Source organism: Stegostoma tigrinum, chromosome 14, assembly GCF_030684315.1.
Source record: "Stegostoma tigrinum isolate sSteTig4 chromosome 14, sSteTig4.hap1, whole genome shotgun sequence".
Taxonomy (NCBI): domain Eukaryota; kingdom Metazoa; phylum Chordata; class Chondrichthyes; order Orectolobiformes; family Stegostomatidae; genus Stegostoma; species Stegostoma tigrinum.
Genome location: NC_081367.1, coordinates 2,685,794 through 2,708,853, shown reverse-complemented (window position 1 = coordinate 2,708,853; position 23,060 = coordinate 2,685,794). Strand labels below are relative to the sequence as shown.

Genomic DNA, 23,060 nt, shown 5'->3' with positions numbered 1-23,060 from the left:
AAACATTAACTCTTTTTCCCTTTCCACAGATCCTGCCGGACCTGCTGAACTTTTCCAGCAATTCCTCTTTTTGTTTGTCATTCTGTGAGCCTCACTTACTAGTGGGCCATGAGTGAACTAAGGAATTTTGGGTTATGGTGAGTGGGTGCGTAAGTGGAGCTGAGTCTCAAGGAGAATCAGCCATGATCTTATTAAATGGCGGGGCAGGCCTGAGGGGCCGGATGGCCGAATCCTGCTCCTAGTTCTAATGTTCTTATGAACAAACGTAGACACCTTCTGGGATAACCAGATCAGTTATCATTCCCCAGCAATAAAGTATGTTTGGGAATGTGATCAACTGTCACAAACATATGAAAGGTAGCAGCCCCGTACCTTCGGTTAAGATAGTAGCAGAGTAAGACAGTCGAGCCAGAGCTCCTCTGCTCACCAGATACTTTTCCTCTTTCTTTTCTGCCCTCTTGCTGCAGTTTTTCTTCCGCAACCCCGCACCTCACCCCCCGCCCCCCCACCCCAACTTGCAACTTCTTAAAGTACTCTACCTGGAGGGAGTGGAGAACGGGGTCAGAGACCAGCCCAGCACGAGAGATGAGTCACAGTCACTGGGGCTGAGGCCCAGGAGCGAGTCACGCCCCGAGCAGGGAGCAGAGAGAGCGAGGGCCGAGCTGGGGAGCTGAGTTGTGGCTGGAGCCGGAGCGCAAGCAGAGCGAGCCCAGGCCAGCCCGGGATGGTGGGTTGGGGGTGGGGAACAAGTCCTGGTGTTGAGTCTTAGATGGAGGCCGGTGCCTGGAGAGAATGAGGCCTCATGTTCTGAAGCCTGGTGGGCACAGACACAACAGAAACGGACTATAACTTGAGTACATTGAAGACATTTTTTATTCTCAATCTAGACTTTTAAGCTCTGTATTCCTGCGCCGCTCCCTTCTTAAGCATTTTTAAAATATTCTGTGACAACACTTGAAGTATGTGGACCTAGGTACCCTGTATCTAAGATGACGCCTGGAAGTGACATTACAAACTTTTCGCTGAACTCATTCGGGTGCATGTGACAAAAAAGGCTATTCTATTCTATTTTGTGCAAAGCAAAATCCCACAGACGGTAATGAGATTAAGTACCGGGTGATTGATTCTCCAGTGCTGGCTGGGGCATGCAAATATGGGCCAAGAGACTGCATCAATTTGTCTGCTCTCTGAAATGGTGCCATAGGATCTTTCAAGGTCATCCTGAGAGGAAGAAACAGCATCATAAAACTTGGGAGCAGGAGTAGGCGCCTCCAAACTGTTCTTTCATTCAATAAGGTCATGGCTGATCTGCTTACTCCACATTCTCTACCCCTGATATCCTTTCAGGTCTTTTGTTTTAAAGAACCTGTCTAGCTCTGCCTTAAAAATTCTGCAAGGAGGATGCTGGGGACAGATTCTACATTTCCATCATCACTGGGGTATGAAAGCCTAGTGAGGCAGAATGCCACAGACAGGGGCAAATTACTGCAGATGCTGGAATCTACCAGAAACAAAAAATGTTGGAAACCACAGCGGGTCAGGCAGTATCCGTAAGCTCACTTTTCGAGTAGATGTGACTCTTCATCAGAGCAGGTGCCAGAGATAGCCACTGGCCTGCGAATTAACTATACGCTCACAGTCATCAAACATGAGTGGGATTCTTGCAATGATGGGGCTGGGCAGGTGAGCTCTTGTGCCCCATTCCACCATACCTGCTCCTGATGCCACGGATGAAGATGGAATGTTGGGTCTAAGCAAAGGGTTTTCTTCCAGTAATTGGATCATTTAATATTACTGAAACAGGCACTTGGTTTGACAGCTGATCTGAAAAACAGCACATCCCACGGGTACCGCATTCTATCATTGGAGAATTTGGTCCAGTCATTGAAAGAAAAGTTTCAGGATGACAGGGAAAAGGCAAGGATTGCAATAAGGTGAATAGCTTCCTTCTGTGATGCAACTATTTCTGACCAGTATCAGGACTAGTGTCTCAGCCTAACTTGGACACCCAGTCTTTCAAAGAAACTTCAACCCAGAGGTTTGACTTGGCTGACGAAGTGTTTCAATTACTGAGCCAACTCATTGTAAGTATAACAGGCCATGAAGACCCCCTTTCCTTCACTGGTTATCTCAATACTCCATTTTCACCTCTGGATGGGATGCTGATAGACTGAGTCAATCTGCAGGTAACACCAGAATTTCTCAGTTCTGCTGATTGATTAATCCAATCGTCAAACACACAGGGGTGAAAGTTGGTCTGAGGCAGCAGGAGAAGGGAGGAGCTGGTAAAATGCCAACTCCAAAATGTTCAGGTGACACACAGTAATTTTCAGTGTTGTGTTAAGACTCCTCAAGCCATCCAAAGTAAGCTGCATGCAGTAAAGGATGTGGGCATTGCTGAGTAACCTTTCTCTCTTTCACTCTCTCTCTCTCTCTCTCTCTCTCTCTCTGCTTGTTTCCAGTAACATGAGACCTCAATAGATCTCTGATTCAAATTACAGGTTGGAGGCAACGAAGCACAATGTTGAATTCAGAATGGGCTTTTAAATAAAATGGTGAAGTAAAAAACATATTTACGAAGAAACATTTATTCAGGAAATGGGTAACCATTGAGTCTGAACGGTACAAGTTCTGCAATAATGAGGCACAAAGAATACTCATCGATGTACAGCTCAATATTAGATGCCAGTCCTGTCAGTCCCAGTGAATTTTAAGTCAAAGCAGGAGTAAAATGAATAAAATGTAATCTCCTGACTCAAGTCAAAGGTTTAAAAAAGGAGGGAGGGATGAAAAGCTTCTGAAATACCAAGGATAGTTTATTTCCAAACCATTTGCAAGGTTCAACCATTGGCCTGACCTAACAACAACAGAAGAAGTTGGAACAGGAACTGGAAGGAACATTTAGCTGGGTAAATCATACAGGGCTGAACAGACATCATTGACGTCTCCAGTACACGTGTCACAATTTAATTGAGCAATTTCCTCGACTTACTTATGGTCAATGCTATTTGGTTGAGTTCTCTTAAAGAAATGGCACTATTTGAACGCAACTGTAATGTCAAAGCCATATAGTCTGTCACGGAATGTCGTTAAGGTTTTGAGTGTAAGCACTTTTCAGAGCAAGGCATTAGAAGTATAATAGCTTTCCAATAACAATACAAAGGACCATAACAGATCTGAGGAGATATAGCTTGATCAGAAGCACTGAGGTGTGAACAAACCATTTAAAGGATCAGCAGTCCCTGGAATGCTTCCTGTTGAAATTAAGTGACTCAAATCAAACCTGGGTTCTTTAAATGAGAATAGATGATCCTTTACCATTTGAATGTACCAGTGAAAGGTAATGAATTTTAAGCAGGAGAATAATGACTTCCTTTTATTATCAGTACTGGGAATTCTCTCGGGTCAGATCACGCACAATGTACAATGAAGTACAGTGCATGTGGTAGATGTGGGCAACGGGGCCCAAAAATAGCAATGAAATGGATGGTCAGAACCTTGTTCATTTGTTGATGCTGATTGGGAAAGGAATATTGACCAGGATCCCTGGAGATGTCCCTAATTTTCATACCCAGTTAAATCCCAGGAGTTGCTGGGTGGACACCCTAGTAAATGACAATGCTTCAAAAAAAATACACCATATTTGATGAAGGGTCTAGGCCCGAAACGTCAGCTTGCCTGCTCTTAAGATGCTGCTTGGCCTGCTGTATTCATCTAGCTCTACACCTTGTTATCTCACCATATGGGAATATTACACTTAGTCAACTGCTGTAAGGCTTTAACCTGCAAGCACTTATCTAGAGTCACTAACACTGCCAAGTGACCATCCTCAGACCAGTCACCAGGGAAACCGTGTGAATATTTTCAGACTTAATGGTCAAAAGTTAGTTTGCAATGACATTTAATGAAATATTTTGCTCTCCAAATTAAACTGCAACAAAAATCCATGGTTTTGAATTTGACAATGTAAAACTGCAATAGGAAGATTTAAAAGATACAGTGGAGGATGACTAATGCAAGGTGGAAAGAGAAGAGTCAAGGCTGTATTTTCTGAGAAGTGGCAATCACAGACAAATCTCCACTCCACTCTGACTGTTTTACATTAAGAAAGAGTTCCCATATTTCTGGCAAGGGATCCTGATCACCAAATCCCATAGAAGTGCTAAGTGTACTTCAAGTCAACTGTGTCCTTGTCCTTGGATTGGTTGCAAACCGATTGGAGGCAAACCATTGCCTCTTTTTAATGGCAGGAGTTACTATATTCTGTACTGGTTTACTTTCTTGTCTACTTTCTGACCAGCACTCAGACAGTGATCGGGAGATACGGGGTCAGGGGGTTGGTGGGGGTAGTCTGAAGTAGTTCATACAGAGGAAGAGGTCCATCAGCAGAAATGCCTGTTATTAGTAGATTCCATACAGTCAGGTTTGGCCAAAAGTCCAGAGGTGCTTAACAGTCATGGAGTCATAGAGTTGTACAGCATGGAAACTGACCCTTCATCCATACCAACCAAATATCCTAAATTAATCTAATTCCATTTGCCAGCATTTGGTCCATGTTCCCCTAAACCCTTCCGACTCATGTACCCATCAAGGTGCCTTTTATATGTTGTAATTGTACCAGCCTCCAACACCTCATCTGGCAGCTTGTTCCATACACACACCACTCTCTGCATGAGAAAAGCTGCCCCTTAGGCCCCTTTTAAATCTTTCCCCTTTCACTTTAAAAGATCAGAAGCTGAATGTCCCTGACTGCTGACGTGCTCCCCCACAGGGAGGGAACAATCCTGTCTGGCAATTGTTGTGCAGTGTCCATTCATCTGCTGCCGTAGTGTCTTCATGGTCAAGGACATTCAGCCTCCCATCTTTGGGTAAGTGTCCTCCAAGGCAGCCTTCGAGATACACAACAATGCAGAGTCACCATGCAGAGACTGATAGCCAAGTTCCTTACTCATGTAGACAGCCTCAACCATGATCTTGGGTTCATGTCACGATACATGTAACCCCGCCACACTCTTCTGTATCTGTAATATCTTCCTTACTGTCCTGTTTTAACACCTCAATAACTTGTTGTGCTCTCTCTACCTTAATTAGTTTGTACAGTTTGGGATTATGTGTTACTTTGGTTAGGCCCTTGGCATGTGACTGTTATATCTATCATGTTGTTCCAGCTGTTTGGCTTGTCACCAGCACTATATGATTCTTAATTTTTTGTAATTATCTCCCTGCCTCAATTAATTGTATTATAGGTCATCCCCTTCACTTACTATTCAGCTGTTGATGCTTTACTCACTCTGTCTGACACTTTTGATCACCTGCCTATTAGATTTATATGATCTTTTGATCTCTTTGCCTATAAATTCTGTGCCCGTGTGCTTCTCTTCACTTCTCCTGGTAAAGGGGAAGCATTTTGAAAGCTTGTGATTTCAAGTAAACTTGTTGGACGACAACCCAGTGTCTTGTGACTTCAGAAGCTTCACCACATCCTACCTATAGCAGGGAGACCAAAATTGCATGCAGTAGTGGCCTAACCAATGTCCTATACAGTTACAACTTGACATCCCAAATCCTGTACTCAATGGTATGACCAATGAAGCAAGTCGGTGAGAAGAAATTCCAGAAGAACAAGGCTGTAGAGATATCAAGGAGGAGAACTTCTCAAAAGGCTATTAAAGACATGAGCCCAGGGAGCTCATGTTATGCAATAAGTGAGAGGAGTTCATAGTTTATATGAAGAGTCTTGGGAAATGACATTAATTGAAAAAAAATAGTATTGAGTGAATGCACAGAAATTTACCAAAAGGAAATCAATTGCCAGTTCAGCATGGAGATAGGGGTGACCCGTCACTAAGGTTTGAGTATTTGTAAGTGCATTGGTGGAATAAAAGGGATGAAGCTTTCTTACAGGCATTTGTAATGAGGTTGCTCCAACAGTCTTGTATTCTGTAATATACGTTTGTTTCTAATGTGTGCAATAAACGTTTTATATTCTTTTGTTAAAAGTACGTCTACAGCCTTTTATGAACATGCTCAGTGACTGACCTCCACTGTAAACAAAAAAAATGAAATAGCTGGTCTATCATGGTAGATTTCACGAGGAATTTGATACATCCACTACTGCCTTCAGCTGGGATTCGAACAATACACCTTGATTCTAAGAATTTTGAAACTCTTTTCCCATCTGCACCAAATTCCCACTCTCATCAAATTCCTGCAATTTACTTGATTTGCTAGCTAAACCTAACACTTTTCACATAGCTGATCTTTAAGCAGACCTAGCCCAGCTCACAGTGTGTCAGAGGGCCAAGAAGTGAAAAAGGGAAATGCTAAACAGAATGATTGAATGTGCAGACTGTGAAAGTGAGGGACACAGGTCTCAGAATAGGTTGTCAGCCTAAACCTAAGAGGAAACAAATAGCAACAATTGAAAATTCTGCAGGAAGGTGAATTCCATTACAGTGTCAAGCCAGGAAAGAAGGATATACACAAGAGAAGGCTGCAAGGAGACAAGGAATTAACTTCCTCTGTTGTTTTCTATACATTCTAAATAAAGCACAAATTGTTACACATGTCACTGATTTCTGAATATAGGAACAAATAACACACAGACTTGTCATTCCACAAATACTTCAGGACACCATCTACTTAAGCACCATCCTTATTAATGATGTTGAATGAAAAGGAAGATTAAAACTTCAATTCTGAGTGTAAGGCCCGGAATATGGCTCATATGGCTGAGTATATACATTTATTTAAAAAAAAGACTTGAATCCAGGCCGGGAAATGACATATTTTCTTCCCTCTCCTAGGGGAATATCCGGATAATAGAGTCTTTCAACACAGCATGTGAAGGGCTGACTGTACAACTGATGGAACACAGTGGCAAGCTCACAATTCACAATTAACATTGACATCATGTTTCAGCCTCTGATATTGTAATAATAAAGCACATTCCACAGCTGGGAGGTTAAACAGACAATGGTTATTCACCTTGACAGCAAACTCCTGCTCAAGGCTGTCCTGTGTTTCCGTCTCCATAGTGGATTGCGATGGGATCTGAAAGCCATTTTGCCTCACAAGCAGCTAGACTGAGCTGTTACATTACTGCGGTGTAAAGCCGCATGGTTTTGGCATGGGAGATTGGCCCCTGTGTGTTAGCATGTCTGTCATCTCAAAGGAATTTCAGCAGACCGATACGGTTGGCATGGTGGCTCAGTGGTTAGCGCTGCTGCCACACAGAGCCAAAGAACTTGGTTTGATTCCACCCTCGGGCAACTGTCTGTTTGCACATTCTTCCAGAGTGTGTGTGTGTTTCCTCTGGGCGATCTGATTTCCTTCCACAGTTCGAAGTTTTGGAAGCTAGTGAATTAGCCATATGAAATGCAAGGTTACAGGGTTAGGGTAGGGGGGGATGCTTTTTGGACAGACAGTATGGACTCAATGGACTGAATGGTCTGTTTCCAGGCTGTAGCCATTCTAGGATTCTTTGTTAAGCCACAAGGAGATGATGGGAATCTCATCAATCATATAAATGTGCAATTTACATTTTTCTAAGACTTTATCTGGATCCCAGTGTGGGATTTGAACTGCTGAAGCTGCCACGGAAATCTCAAGATGCTGGGATACCAGTCAGAAGTGGCTCAAAATACTGAGTGCTGCTGGGTGTTATGGAGGGTGAATTTGCCACTCAAATTCCGCACAGTACTGGGATGGCTCAACCAGACAAGTGACCCATCAAAGACAGGTCACTCTCTTCAGCAGAATGGATGGAATTGGGTGAGGAACTGTTCCTTCAATCACAGATCTGGTCTCTCTTTCTGTCTCTCTCTCTCTCTCTCTCTCATTCTCACTGGTGAGCTATCAGCAGTAAATGAGAAAAGAATCAACCTGTGATTGGAAGAGCAGCGAGAAAGTGAGTCAAACAATGAGCGAGGATGTCAGCCTATTCTCCAGCATAAATCTTTTCCACTTAGCAAAGTAAAGGAATGCTGATTTAAACATTTTGCTTCCTAACAACACTCTCAGTTGGACTGTCAACAGCCATGTAGCACCAAGCATCAATGCTGAGAACTGGAATTTCCAATTTGCAATTCTCTCACCTCTACAGTTTTCACCCAATGCTCAATCATCAGTGCGAACAGGCACCAGGCTTTTTCACACAGAAACGATAGACCAGGCAGAGTCAGAAGCTAGGAAACCTACTGGCTTTCGAAACAAACTCTCTTTGCTCAATAGCAATCACGTCGGCAAAAAATGACACAATAGCATCTCTTGCCACACACCTCCACACATTCATTAAGCTCTTTATTTTAGTTCAGTGTTACACTCAATTGGCTTCAGGGCAGAATGAGATTTATTAAGGATGCGGGATGTGTAGTAATTCACACCTATCATCTAGCCTGACAGTATATCATTTAAAATAAATAGAATTTTCATAAAGTAAACACAAGAATGAGAAAGAATACTAAATAAAAGGGGCTGTTTCTTCCATGCTAAAATGCTCAGATGCATTGAGATCTCTTCAGACATCCTAAAGAATATGGTAATTTGAGCAGTGAATGCCTTTCCTTATGTTATTTTGTTACCTTCCAAATCCAACACATTCTATTCAGTTTTATGCAACACTTTGCATTTATAAAACATCTCTAACACTGTAAAACATTCCATGGTGCATCGCAAGAGCATTTGAAACAGCATAAATACCAAGCCATGCAGGAAGATGTTAGGATAGGGGGCTAAAATTTTGTCAAAGAACTTGGGTCAGGAAGAGCGACTTAAAGGTGCATAGAGAGAAAAGAGAGAGGGATGGAAGGAGAGAGATGGTGGTCAGGAGTTCTAAAATTTAGTAAGGGAATTCTGGAGTTCAGAACTCAGGTAGGTGAATACACAGCCCCTAGATGCTGGATACAGGTAAATAAGCAATGTCCAGAATTAGAGGAGCACTAACCTTCCTGAAGATTGGAGACTGGAGCAGGTTGCAGAGATTCAGTGAAGGGTGGTGGTCTGGTCAGGATGGTGAGTTAGGGAGGGATTCGAAAAGAGGGGTGAGAATCTTGAAATTAAGGGATTGCCAAATCCAGAGCGAATTCAGCTGAACAAGCAAAGGTATGGTGAATGGGTCTTGGGGTGAGTTACAATGGAGTTGTGGCTTTGTATTGAGTGGTTGAAGGGCAGAGAGCAAATGAGAAGAAATGTAAAGGGAATACACTCCAGTTTGATTCATGTTGTAGCGATTACAAGGTCTTGGTCTAGACTGGAAGCTGGGCTTACTTGGCTAGACACCATTGAAGATCAGACTGGAGTCAACAGTAACAAGTTTCATCCCTGTTATAGCTGAACAGCATTTGGGATCTTCTTCCTCACACTTAATGGAGTGGAGCTCATACTAACGTGGGCCAGACTTATCTGTGGACAGGGAAATGAAGGAAGGAAGGAGTTATTTTCCATCCATTCTTACACAGAAAAGACAAGGCTACATGACTCGCAGGCTGTTGGGATGGATTCAGTTGGCCAATTTGTGGTGTCAAGTAACATGCTGGGGTGGTACACATCGCTGGGGAAAGCAGAAGTGACAGAAAGCCAGGGACAATGAAGGGAGACAAGCAAGAATGTCAGTGGAAAGCACACCAAGTGAAGCAGACAGATACTAGAGTCACTTACCGGCCTGGTTGGTGGTCACGTTGACAGACACATGCTGTGGGGGGAATCTCGTCTTGCCAGACACTCCGTTGACAGCCTGAATCTCAAACGTGTAGGGAGTATGCGCCCAAAGGCTGCTGATGAACACCCGGGTTTCTGTCAGGCCGAACTGCCTTGGCACAAACTCCACGTTCTCATCACATCGGGTGCACAACCGCCGGTTGCTATGGCACTTCTTACAGACAATGTTGTACATGACATCGTCACGGCCCCCAACATCCCTTGGCGGATTCCACTCCAGAATGATGGAGGTCTCATTCACACTGGATATCACATTACGTGGGCCTGATGGAACACCTACAAACGCAAATAAAAATGTCATGCATTTTTTTATCAGCCTCCCTGCCTATGCGCCAGCTATTTGCTTTACTGATTTTGCACCAATTGTTTAATGAGGAGGTACATGGATCCTTGTTCAATTGGGGAATCAAAGTTTATTGGGCATAGATGGGGAAGTTGGGGATTTGGAATAAAAATAAGATCAACCGTGATCTTATTGAATGGGGGAGCATACTTGAAGGGTTAAATTGCCTCTTTCATATGTAGGGTGTAATCTCACAATACAATGTTCATCTCAAGCTCCCACTGATCAGCATTCATTAATCTCAAAGTTCATACACAATCGAATGATTTTTTTCAGCAAAACATTGATCAGGCCCAGGTTTATGAAGAGTTGGCCAGATTTGGGAAGCATTAAAAAGGGACCAAATCCGGGATCCCGGCCTATGTTCAGCAATCTTTGCCAGTGTTGGTTAATGTTGTGGATAGCCTGGATGTAGAAGTGGGCATTTCAGACTACATCCCCACCGCACCTGTCGTAACCTTACCATTTTGATGCTGCGGGCTTGTTAGTAGATTTAGCTCACAACATCTTGAAAGAGCCATAAACCATAGGAGAGCACTATTGCCGAATGGGAACCCAAAAGATAAAGCAATTCAAACTGAGCTCAGCTCTGGGGCAAATGTTGACATTGCTTGCAGGGGAGCATGAGCTTTGTTTAAATGACATCTTTATTGCCCTGTAAAAACCAGATCTTTCTTTGAAGAGTTGCTTTATTTTTGATGCCTGTACATTTATGTAAAGAAGAGTAAGAGACACAGAGTGAATGATAACTTTTGCCATTGATAGAAATGGCACTGTGTGAATGATACTTTGAAGAGGTTGTAAGATGAACCATTTTTTTTTCAGTTAAGCCTTGACATGTTTTGTATGAATTTCAGAGCATTTCAAATACTCAATGGATACTGCAAACATGATAATAATAGATATGTGAGGGCGTGCATTGAAGGGCATGAGGGATATGATGGTGTAATGGAGGATTCTGAAGGGAAATAGGGGATAGGCCATGGAGGAGTGAGGGGGATAGGGTCTGAGATTACAATTGATGTCCCAAAAACTATTGGGGCATGGAATATGTTCTATCCTGCCAGCCTTACAATCCCAAATCTGTTCTAAAATAGGTTGGTCCATCTCCATCTCATGATCACAGGGCAAACAAACTGTTCCAGGACAGAGAAAGGATTGTAGGTTTGGGACATTTCCAGCTTGAGATATCTGTTTCCATAGAGTTTTAGTCGTCTATGAGATAGAATCCCTAAAATGTAGAAAGAGGCCATTCACTCACCACTTTGACACTGTCAAGTCAAAGAGCATCCCTCTCCCCCAGTTTATCCCCGTAATCCAGCATTTGCTATGGCTAATCCACTTAGCCTACGCATCCCTGGACATTACGGGCAATTTAGCATGGCAAATCCACCCAACCTGCACATCTTTGGACTCTGGGAAGAAAACAGAGTACCTGGACGAAACCCAAGCAGACACGGGCAGAACATGCAAACCACACATACACAGTCCCCAAGAGTGGGATGAACCCAGGTCCCTGGAGCTGTGAGGCAGTAGTGCTAATCACTGAGACACCATGCCACCCATCTCTTTGCTGACAATTAAAATAGAGGCTTATAGGAAGGTAACTGGCTGATATGGAGTTAACCTTCTTTATTGTGGACAGATACTATCTGTTCAACTTTGCACATGATCTTCAGTGATGCAACCAGGACACTGGCTAGCTCTGTAGACAGGCAGAGATAGAAATGCAAAGTCAATCAGAATTGTAAATGGATAGACAGAGAGAGAGAAAAACAGATAGTCAAGGAGAAGACACAGGAAAACAAAGCCAGATAAGATAGATGGAGAGACTGTTAAATAGATTGGTGGATTAACAGATCTAGAGATAGTAAAGACAATTCCTCCATCAATCAGATACATCAATAGAAAAATGGACAAATCGATCAAAGGCTAAACAGAGATGGACTGATATATTGATTAATAGACAGATCAAAAACTCAATATACAGCCAAATAGTGGATACATCTGATTGAAAAACAGCCAGCTGGAAAGAAAACAGAAGTAGACAGGAAAAGAAACAGTGAGGGAGATAAGTTGAAGAAACAGATAGATAAAAAGCGAAACAAATTGAAAGATAGAAGGACAGATTGACTGACAGAAGAACAGTGAGTTAGAGTGACAAATGCCATAGGTAAGAGCACTTAAGTCTTTGAAGTCTCCAAAAATAGTGGTTGGCTTACACACCAAGAATAACATGTAAAATGCTAATGTGGGTGGTCATCATGTCAAAATGTGAAAACGAAACGTACCAGCAATTCACATTAAATTAAGATGGCAGTTTTATTGAATTAATTAATTTTACAAAAATAACAATAAACACAGTCAAAGCATTTTAAAGCTCGTCAAATTCAATATCTTTGGCATCTCATTAATTCATCAAATTTGTCCTGAGTTATTTTGTCTATTGCACTGTCATAATGATCCCATTCTGGTTCAGATGTGACGTGTTCAACTTCATAATCAGCCTCCACAAAATATTATCTTCATCTTCACCTAATGGCATCAGATGTTTGGCTTTTTTTGAATGACCTGTTGTCACTTTGTAGACACGATTGATGACAAAACCTCATTAAATATCCACCTATTCCATTCAGTGCAAACATGACCCTCGAGTTGTTTGTTGAGCACTGCCTCTAAAGGTTGAACAACAGATCTTTGCAGGCTCATCAGCTACCACAGGCATCAAATCTGAACGTAGAATCATACAGAACTGAAGAGGCCCTTTGGCCCATCATGTCTGTACTGCCAAGAAATATCCCACGTAAAAAAAATTCTGCTTTCTTAATATAGGCCCCCAGGATGTCCATGCCAGATATAACATCGCTTTATTCTGATCCATCCAACTCTTGTGCACATGCATCCAAGAACTCCTGTAAAGAACATGATTTTGAGCATGGCTTTAAGTTTGAAAATTGCGGTGGGCTTTAGTTTCTTTCTGGTGCCCATGCAGACTGATACCACTGTAAATCTTGTCTTCTCATTCACAATGGTGTCAGACTGTTTGCACAGTGTGGCTTCCAAGAACATGAAAGTTCATGCGTGTTTAATCCCTTACTAGAAACTGATGGAGTAACTGCAACATCCTTTTCAATCTATGGAATATTCGAATGGTTTAAAATTTTCGCAGATTTCCAGGTGGTCCTTGAAAATATGATATATATGTACATATTTTGAACAATTCAGCTTCATTGACAGAAAATCCAGTGGACATGAGAAGTCATCACATTATTCTTTGTTTCCATGCTCTTGGTCCACAGGGGTATTCTTTTTCATTTGTTTGCCTCAGTGATAAAATAAACATATTAATTCTGCACAGAAGTGCCTTTTTTTTGCTGTGTGTGTGTGTGTGTGTGTGTGTGTGTGTGTGTGTCTTTGTGTGTGTGTGAGAGAGAGAGAGAGAGAGAGAGAGATTAAGGGGGATATATTTTTAAACTTGGTCGTAGTTTGTGTGTTAACCAGTATTATAATTTGCCTTAAGAACAAGTTTGTTGATAATCCGTGCATTATTTTGAGTTAATTAAAGAAGGCTGGTGGATGTTTATTTTACTCTGAAAAGTAGTATGAAACAAGCTATCGGCCAGTTTGAATTAATGCCCTGCTGTCATCACAGTTGTAGCAGTTTATACACATTGCGGCTCTGGTGACAATGTACCCATTCTGACAGTTCTCCATGACCCATTCTGACAAATGCTTCTCAAAATCAGGTCAGTGGCTGGTCCCCGTTCTGATGGCAAATTTGTCTTAGGTATCTCATTAGGGTGGGGTCCTCCTTCTTAATCATCACACCAGTATTTCAGTAACACCAAACAATCTTGCCACAATGAAGATATTTGATGAGTTAACAAATGTTCTGACTTCGAGGTTGGAACTAGCTTCATACATCATTTGTTTTGAACACCCCTACCCCAATAGCAACCAAAACAGAATCCCCCTTGTCCTCACGTACCATCCCATCAATCTCCAGATCCAAAGCATCATCCTCCAACACTTCCGCCATCTGCAATCCAACCCCACCACCAAAGGCATTTTTCCATCCCCACCTTTATCTGCTTTCCTGAGGGACCACTCTCTCTGGGACTCTCTTGTCCACTCCACTCTCTTCTCCGGCCCACCACACCCGGCACTTTTCCCTGCAACGTCCCTGTCTCCCTAATCTGTCCTTCCTTCCACCTATCCCCTCCTCCCACCCCAAGCCCCACCCCCATCTCCTACTTACTAACATCATCCCCCCCCCTTGACCTGTCCATCCTCCCTGGACTGACCTATCTCCTCCATACCTCCCCACCTACACTCACCTTTACTGGCTCCATCCCTGCCTCTTTGACCCGCCTGCTTCCTCTCACCTATCTTCTCCTCTATCCATCTTCTATCCACCTCCCCCTCTCTCCCTATTTATTTCAGAACTCCCTTCCCCTCCCCCATTTCTGAAGAAGGGTTAAGGCCCGAAACATCAGCTTTCCTGCTCCTCTGATGCTGCTTGGCCTGCTGTGCTCATCCAGCTCTGCACCTTGATATCTTAGATTCTCTAGCATCTTCAGTTCCGGCTGTTTCAAAAACGAGAAGGGTATAGTTTTAAAGTGATTTACAAATGAAGAGAGGGTAATACGAGAATAAAGAAACTTTTTCACAGGTTGGGAGTTAGGGTGTGGAATGCACTGCCTGGAAACGTGGTCAGCTTCAATTGCGGCATTCAAGACAGCGGTAGATGATTATATGGATTGAAATGGTGTGCGAGGTTATGGGGAAGAGGCATAAGATAGCACTAGGTAATGATGCTCATTGAATGGACGTTACGATGGGCTGAATGGCCTCTTCTGAACATGAACATAGAATGTGTTTTTATCTCTCTTGATCATTCACCATGAATTGTGTGCTCTGTGTGGTGTCCATTAAACTCTACGCACCTTTACCACACAACCTGTGTCACCTGCTTCTCTGCTTGAGCCCAGTTATAAGTTACATAAAACCTCCATTTGAGGGATGGAAAACTGAGGCTAAAAATAATACAAGTATCTCACATCCCAGCTAAATGGGGAGGTGAATGCATATGCCTAGTACGCACAAAAGCATAAAAACTGAAAGAACTGCGGATGCTGTAAATCAGGAATAAAAACAAGATTGCTGGATAAGCTCAGCATGTCTGACAGCATCTGTGGAGGAAAAAACAGAGTTAACGTTTCGGGTCCAGTTCTAAGGAAGGGTCACCAGACCCGAAATGTTATCTCTGACTTTTTCCTTCACAGGTGCAGCCTGATTTGTTGAGTTTTTCCAGCAACTTTGTTTTTATGCACGAAAGCATGTTCGGGACCGAACAAGCAGGCTTGTCTTTTTTGTGGAGTTGATTGAACACTGTGTTCAATGATGGTGGGGGACAGACAGAGATAGAGGCAGACACAGAGAGAAAGAAAGAGACAGAATGATTACTCTCCAGCAAACGAGCAGAATGACACATTGGGAAACACAGATAACTGCATTTGACTGAATTGTTCACTCCACTTGACTGTAGGTTTTAAAGATTAGTTTTAAACAGGTTAGCATTTCTGCTGTAATAAAAGAAAGAGATATTCAGACAAAACCTCCAGGTATGTTGGTATAATCAGGAACTGGGATGACATTGGAAACCACAAGAATGAAGATCTAGTGATTTATGAAAACCACTGCAACACAGTATGGCAGCTGTGGGGTATGGGGTGGAGGGTGTGTGGGAGCTCTGGGGTTGAGTGAATGTGGGGTGGGGATTAGGGGTGAGGTGCAGGTAGTGGGATTTGGGGGTGCACAGAGTGGGATAGGGTGAGGGGTATTGTGAGGGACGCAGTGACAGGTGGAATGTGTGGTAGCGTGTGAATGTGGGGTGGGGTCTGGAGTATTGGCTATAGAATAGGGTTTGGAGCATGGGGTGAGGGGTAGGATTTGGAATGTGGGGTGTGTGGTTTGGGATGGTGTGTGGCTTGGGATGTAGGACGTGGGGTGGTGTGTGTGGTAGGATTTGGGGTGTGGGGTGCGGGATAGAATTTGGAGTCTAGGGTAGGGTTTGGGGTGCAGGGTGTTGGATGGGGCATAGGGTAGAGTGTGGGGTGAAGGGTAGGCTTTGGGGTATAGAGCATGATGCAACGTGTGGGCGATGAGGTAGGATTTGGGGTTTGGTTTGGAGTGTTGGGTGTGGGGTGGGGTGTGGGGTAGGACCTTGGATGGAGGTGACAGTAACAAGCGTGTCATCCTCCACGATTTCCACCACCTCAATCCGACCACACCACCAAAGAAATATTTCTCTCCCCATTCCTCTCTGCCTTTCAATAGAGACCCCACTGTCTGCGACTCTGTCATCTGCTCCACATTCCCCACTAGTCCCACCACAACTGGCATCTTTCCCTGCAACCACAGGAAGTGCTATACATGCCCTTACACCTCCCCCCTCAATCCCATCGAAGGCCTCAAACAATCTTTCCACATCTGACAGGGGTTCACTTATATGTCCTCCGATTTGGTCTACTGTATCCCGATGTGGTCTCCTCTACATCAGTGAGACCAAGTGTAAGCTTGGTGACTGATGTGCAGAGCTTCCGCACTCTGTACACTAGAACCAATAACACCTTCCGGTTGCCAACCATTTTAACACACCCTCCCACTTCCTGGGTGACAAGTCCATCCTGGGCCTCCTCCAATGTCACAACGACAGCGCCTGCAAACTGAAGGGGCAGCACTTCATATTCCGCCTCAGGAACATATAGCCCAACGGCCTGAGCATAGAATTCACCAGTTTCAAAATCTCCCCATCCCTGGCCTCATCCCACGTCCAACTCCCTCTCATCCCCAACTCCTTGACTTGACATGACCTGTCCATCATCTTTCTCACCTACCCACCCCACCGTTTCCAGTGATCAATTCCCAATATCCCCTAACTGCAATGACCTACCACCATCCCACCTACCTTCCCACAGCCCCACTCACGCCTCTGTTCAGGGATGTGCCAATGTGTATGCAGTAATGTCCTCCTTTTAGCATTAAAATGTAATGAATGCATTTGCATTAGAATTGTAACGCTATTCCTCAAGGACCCATTCAAAAGTTTGTTGCAAAAGCTATAGAGATTTTCCTACATGCAGCTGAGAGATTCTCAACCTTTCAGAACTGTTACTACTTTTGATCTTTGAAATGGTACACAGAAACAAGCAACAGAGGTGAAAAGATAGAAAAGAGATGGGTTCTCTGAAAGATGCAAGGGATTCTGGCCTCAAACAAACTAATTTTGTTCTTATTTCTCAGCCAGTGCCTTTCGCTTGGCAGACTTTTACTGTGTGACTGTGCTGCCAACAAGATTGTCAGGCTAGAGGTCAGCGTCAGTGACTGGTTCTGTATCTCAGCAATTGGCCAATTCAGGAACCCATGAAAAACAGGCCCAATTTACAGTCACTGACCCATAAAGATCAGGAAACACAAAAAAAGCTCTTTAAATCACAAGAGCTGAAAAATAACTCCACAACATGGAGTTAAATCAAGTAAATGAAAGGCAACGGTTACACTCTCCCCAAAATAACAAATATTTTGCAAGTATCTTTATACACTGGGCATGGGCACGCACACACACGCACAAGAATATAGATGGAAACAGACACACAGTGCACAGAGAGGTGAGGTGCGGACACATACACACACACACACGCACACATACAGACACACGTCAAAAGATGCATGCAGTGTAATATGCATACTCTCTTTGTCTCTTTCTGTTGTTTGCAAAGGAAGGATGATATTCAACCAAGGTTACAATTTCAATAATCATTCTTCTTTTTTTCTCCTCTCCAATTCTTACCTGGAGATGCCAAAGTACACTGGGAACTGAGCTCAGCCACACTTTTGTAAAGAAAATAATCATGGTCATTTCTGTAATGCTTTTCACCATATCAAGATGTGACAAACTCAAAACAACTTCAAGATAATTAATTACTTAAAAACAAATACATACACTATTGTAATGAAAGGAGCGGCTTAACAGAGACAAAGGGAGGGGCTGGGTCACAGAGGTGGGGGGGTGAATGGGTCACAGAGACTGAGGGAGCGGCTGGGTCACAGAGACAGTGAAGCTGTGTCACAGGGACTGAGGGAGGGGCTGGGTCACAGACACTAGCAGTGCCGGGGTTTTGGTGATAATGCGGTCTTGACCTGTAATGGTGAAGAAATGGGATTTTAAGAGTTGGTTCCTGCTGTGATGCAAATGTAACAGTGATCCTGGGGACAGTGAAATTCCCAGAGGTAACACACAGTGCAGGTTCCAAAACTGATGGTCTATTTGGATGAGTGATAACGGGAACTGCAGATGCTGGAGAATCCAAGATAATGAAATGTGAGGCTGGATGAACACGGCAGGCCCAGCAGCATCTCAGGAGCACAAAAGCTAAAGTTTTGGGCCTAGAGCCTTCATCAGAGAGGGGGATGGGGTGAGGGTTCTGGAATATTCTCCCTATTTATTCCAGAATCCTCACCCCATCCCCCTCTCTGATGAAGGGTCTAGGCCCGAAACGTCAGCTTTTGTGCTCCTGAGATGCTGCTGGGTCTATTTGGATGAGGTGTGTCTGATTATGAGCAGTAAGAAGTTTGGCCATTGACTGTGGGGCCAGACTAGATACACAGTCCTATCTCCTGGATGACAAGCAAAAAAAAAATACACATCTTCTCCTGTGAGCTTTATTTTATTTACTGGGTTGTCTAAATCCCAGAATATCTACACAGATGGGGTTTTGTCAGTAAGGCATAATAAATCAGAGGTTAGCCAACCACATTATAATGGACAACCTGCTCACAACGAGGTGATTGGCTGTCTGCCTTGTTAAATCAGGGTGAGTTGAGTTTTTAACTTTTTTTAACATCCTAGCTGACCCACCTTGCATTAAACCAACCTCCCTTTACAGATTTTACATTGGCACCATGTACATGTATAGAATTCAACGTGAAACAACAGGCATCACGTTTTTGTCGTTCGCGTTGTAGGAATGTCAGGTTCGAAGTGTGGAATGTGGAAGGGGACTTACTCCCAAAACAGACCAAAAATTAGTATTTGGGTAATAGTTCGTCATCCAATCTGCAAATTCTAAAGACTGTCTTTCCAGTTCAGTCATCCTCGATTCAGAACTATCAGCTTTAGACCGTTCTCCTTACCCAATCGAGGTACAGCTTCCAATGACAGCAGAGACCATCAAAATTTTGCTCATTAAAGTGAGCTGTGATCTAGTCCCAATGTCTTCACAAGAGCCAAAAAAACTGCGGATGCTGTAAATCAGGAACCAAAACAAAGTTGCTGGAAAAGCTCAGTAGGTCTGGCAGCATAGGGTCACCGGATCCGTATGCTGCCAGATCTGTTGAGCTTTTCCAGCAACTTTGTTTTGGGTCTTCACAAGAGCCATTGGAGTGAACATACAGAGAATGAAGTGTCTCTGAGAATCAACTGATGTCAGGCATCCCTGAGTGGCTTCATTCCCTGAGTATTAGGAAAGGGGAAGTGAGCTCTGCAAAGCCAGGGGCATGTACTGGACCTGTGCAAACTCATGTGCGGTGGGTGACAGAGGAATGTATCATTGAGTGGAATGGTCTGTCATAGCTTACACTCACAGCGACTCTCCCAGAGAATGATAATCACTTTGACCAGATATATGTGTTTGATGAGTATATCCTCACAGTTAAAGTAGCTCCCTTGTTTATCCGAGATAATGGGAACTGCAGATGCTGGAGATTCCAAGATAATTCCCTTGTTTATCCATTGTCCAATATGGTAGATGGTGATTTTCTAGACACATGCAACCTACCCTCCATCTTGCGGGCCTTAATAATCCAAGCGGCATCTGAAAAAATGAATCCAGTAACTAACAATTTCTAGGTCCTCATTTGACAGGTTAAGTTCACCTGCACTCAAGTATTTCTTCAAAACTATAGGTGATCTCTGTTCTTAAGCCTTATTAATATGATGAAGTGTTTCACCCAATCCCATGTTATTATCGATCATACAATTGGCATACTCTGTCCATCAATCAGCCCTTTGACGTTACTTACTGGTACAAATGAGAGAGGATCAACAGTAGCCTGCTGCTTTTGATTTAAGGCAAACATTTGATTTAAACATCTAATATTGGCTGCTTTACAATTTCTGGAGACTGTGAGTGTGAGCTCTGCCAGATAACACAGGCATCCCAGTTGGATTTTACCTTTCTCTTCACAGGCTCACACAAGACTCAGCCCCTATCACGAGTTGAAGAGATTGTTTAGCTCCCAATTACTTTCTGGGAGCGGAGGCACTGCAGATTTGGTAATGTCAAGTGATCAACACGAGAGTGTTTTCAAGAACTTGTTCATGGAATGTAGGCATCACTGATTAAGCCAGCATTTATTGCCAGTTAAGAGCCAAACACATTTATTGATCAGAGGGCAGTTAAGTATCCACCAACATTGCTGTGGGGTCTAGAGTCAGATATAGGCCAGACCAGGTAAGGATGGCAAAACTTCCTTGCCCAAAGGACACGAGTGAACCAGATGGGTTTTTATAACAGTTGATACCAGTTACACAAACATGTTTGGCTGGTGTTTATTCATTCAAATTTCACCATCTGCCACATTCTGACAACAATTAGCCTGGGGTCCTGGATTATGAATCCAGTGACATTAACATCACAGCACTACTGTCTCCCCAATGGGATTACAGTGTGAGAACTCTGGCAATGTGGCCAAACAAAAATAGGAGATTAAGTCAGAAACCCAGTTCTACATACAATAGGAGTTACAGTTTAATTACAAACTTGTGGTCTGCCGTGTTTACAGTGTGCCTGCAGATACTGCAAGTATTTAAAATCACAGAACCACAGTTGGTTACAACACAGAAGGAGGCCATTTGACACATCATGTCTGTACTGGTTCTCCTCAGAAATAATTCACCCAGTGCCATGATCCTACTTTCTCCATAAAATTAACTCACTTTTGAAAGCCTCAGGCAACACATTCCAGATCCTAATCCTGCGTAAAAAAGTTCTATCTCGTGTTGACATTGCTTCTTTTACCAATTAATTGAAATCTGTGCCCTTTAGTTCTCATTCCTACCATTTAAGGGAACAATATTTTCTTCTCTGACCTCGTTGGCCATGTAACTACTTGGTATGATACCTGAATATCAGCTACATCAATAAACTCTTAATAGCCCAGGATCCCCACTGATACATCCCATGCCCATTCCAAGCATAGACTAACCACAATCTTTGGGATTTCCCGGCACCACAAGGCAAGAAGGACATCAGAAACTGAGGAATGGATTTCCAAATGATACTTTCAGTTCTGTTGGATAAAATGGAATGGGCACATTTCATTGCCTTGTACGCTTGACTTTCTCCTGTTGATAGACAAGAAGATTAAACTGTCCTGAATTTCAGTTCTAGAAGTACACACAACATCCTGGGACGCATGAGGTTGTAAATTGTGGATTCAGTCATTCCATCCTCTTACTGCCCATTTCTTACTGATAGATACAGGATCAGCATTAGTGAAGAGAAGTCATCAGCACCCAATGTTAACTGAATTTGAAAGATAAGGAATGGAGGCATTGGTCAATCAGAGATAATGTCACAAAGCTAGTTCTTGCTACAAATTGGTTCATGACTATGGGAATCTCAAATTATAAATTGTCTGCATTAATGCCACACACACCAGTCATTAGCCTGATGAAACAGTATTAGCACTTACCACTTCTGGGCTAGAGATGGATGGTGCTGGCAGGCGAACTGGCTCCCAGTATCAAACAAGGTGGTTACATAAGAACATAAGAACTAGGAACAGGAGTAGACCATCTGGCTCCTCGAGCCTGCCCCGCCATTTAATAAGATCATGGCTGATCTTTTTGAGACTCAGCTCCACTTGCCCGGCTACTCACCATAACCCTTAATTTCTTTACTGTTCAAAAATTTATCCAGCCTTGCCTTAAAAACATTCAGCGAGGTAGCTTCAACCGCTTCACTGGGCAGGGAATTCTACAGATTCACAACCCTTTGGGTGAAGAAGTTCATCCTGACCTCAGTCCTACATCTGCTTCCCCTTATTTTGAGGCGATGCTCCTAGGTCCTAGTTTCACCTGCTAGCGGAAACAACCTCCCTGCCTCCACCTTATCTATTCCCTTCATAATCTTATATGTTTCTATAAGATCTCCCCTCATTCTTCTGAATTCCAATGAGTATAATCCCAGCCAACTCAGTCTCTCCTCATAACCCAAACCCCTCAAAACTGGAATCAACCTAGTGAATCTCCTCTGTGCCCCCTCCAGTGCTAGTATATCTCTTCTCCAGTGAGGAGACCAAAACTGCACACAGTACTCCAGGTGTGGCCTCACCAGGACCCTATACAGCTGCAGCATTGCCTCCCTGTTTTTAAACTCCATCTCTCTAGCAATGACAGACAAAATTCCATTTGCCTTTTTAATTGCCTGCTGCACCTGCAAAACTACTTTTAGCGATTCATGCACAAGGACACCCAAGTCCCTCTGCACAGCAGCGTGCTGCAATTTTTTACCAGTTAAAATATAGTCCATTTTCTGTTATTCCTACCAAAATGGATGACCTTACACTTATCAACATTGTACTCCATCTGCCAGACCGTTGCCCACTCACTTAGACATCCCTCTGCAGAGTTTCAGTGCCGTCTGCACACTTTGCTCTACCACTCGTCTTAGTGTCATCTGCAAATTTTGACACACCACACTTAACCCCCAACTCCAAATCATCGATGTAAATTGTAAACAATTGCAGTCCCAACACTGATCCCTGAGGCATACTACTAGCCACTGACTGCCAACCAAAAAAACACCCATTTACTCTTACTCTTTGCTTTCTACTGGTCAACCAATTTTCTATCCATACCAATACATTACCTTTATCTTCTGCAGCAACCTTTGGTGTAGCACCCTGTCAAATGCCTTCTGGAAATCCAGATACA

At 43.3% G+C, this 23,060-nt stretch overlaps 1 protein-coding gene across 2 annotated transcripts in view; it reads right to left on the bottom strand.

The window, feature by feature from the left end:
• LOC125457628 (ephrin type-B receptor 1) overlaps positions 1-23,060 on the bottom strand; it is a 442,864-nt gene that overhangs the window by 137,429 nt on the left and 282,375 nt on the right. For both annotated transcript variants that reach the window (XM_048542134.2, XM_059650941.1), the window contains exon 5: positions 9,658-9,993. In XM_048542134.2, the coding sequence (XP_048398091.1) occupies positions 9,658-9,993 (336 nt within the window). The remainder of the gene's footprint in view (positions 1-9,657; positions 9,994-23,060) is intronic.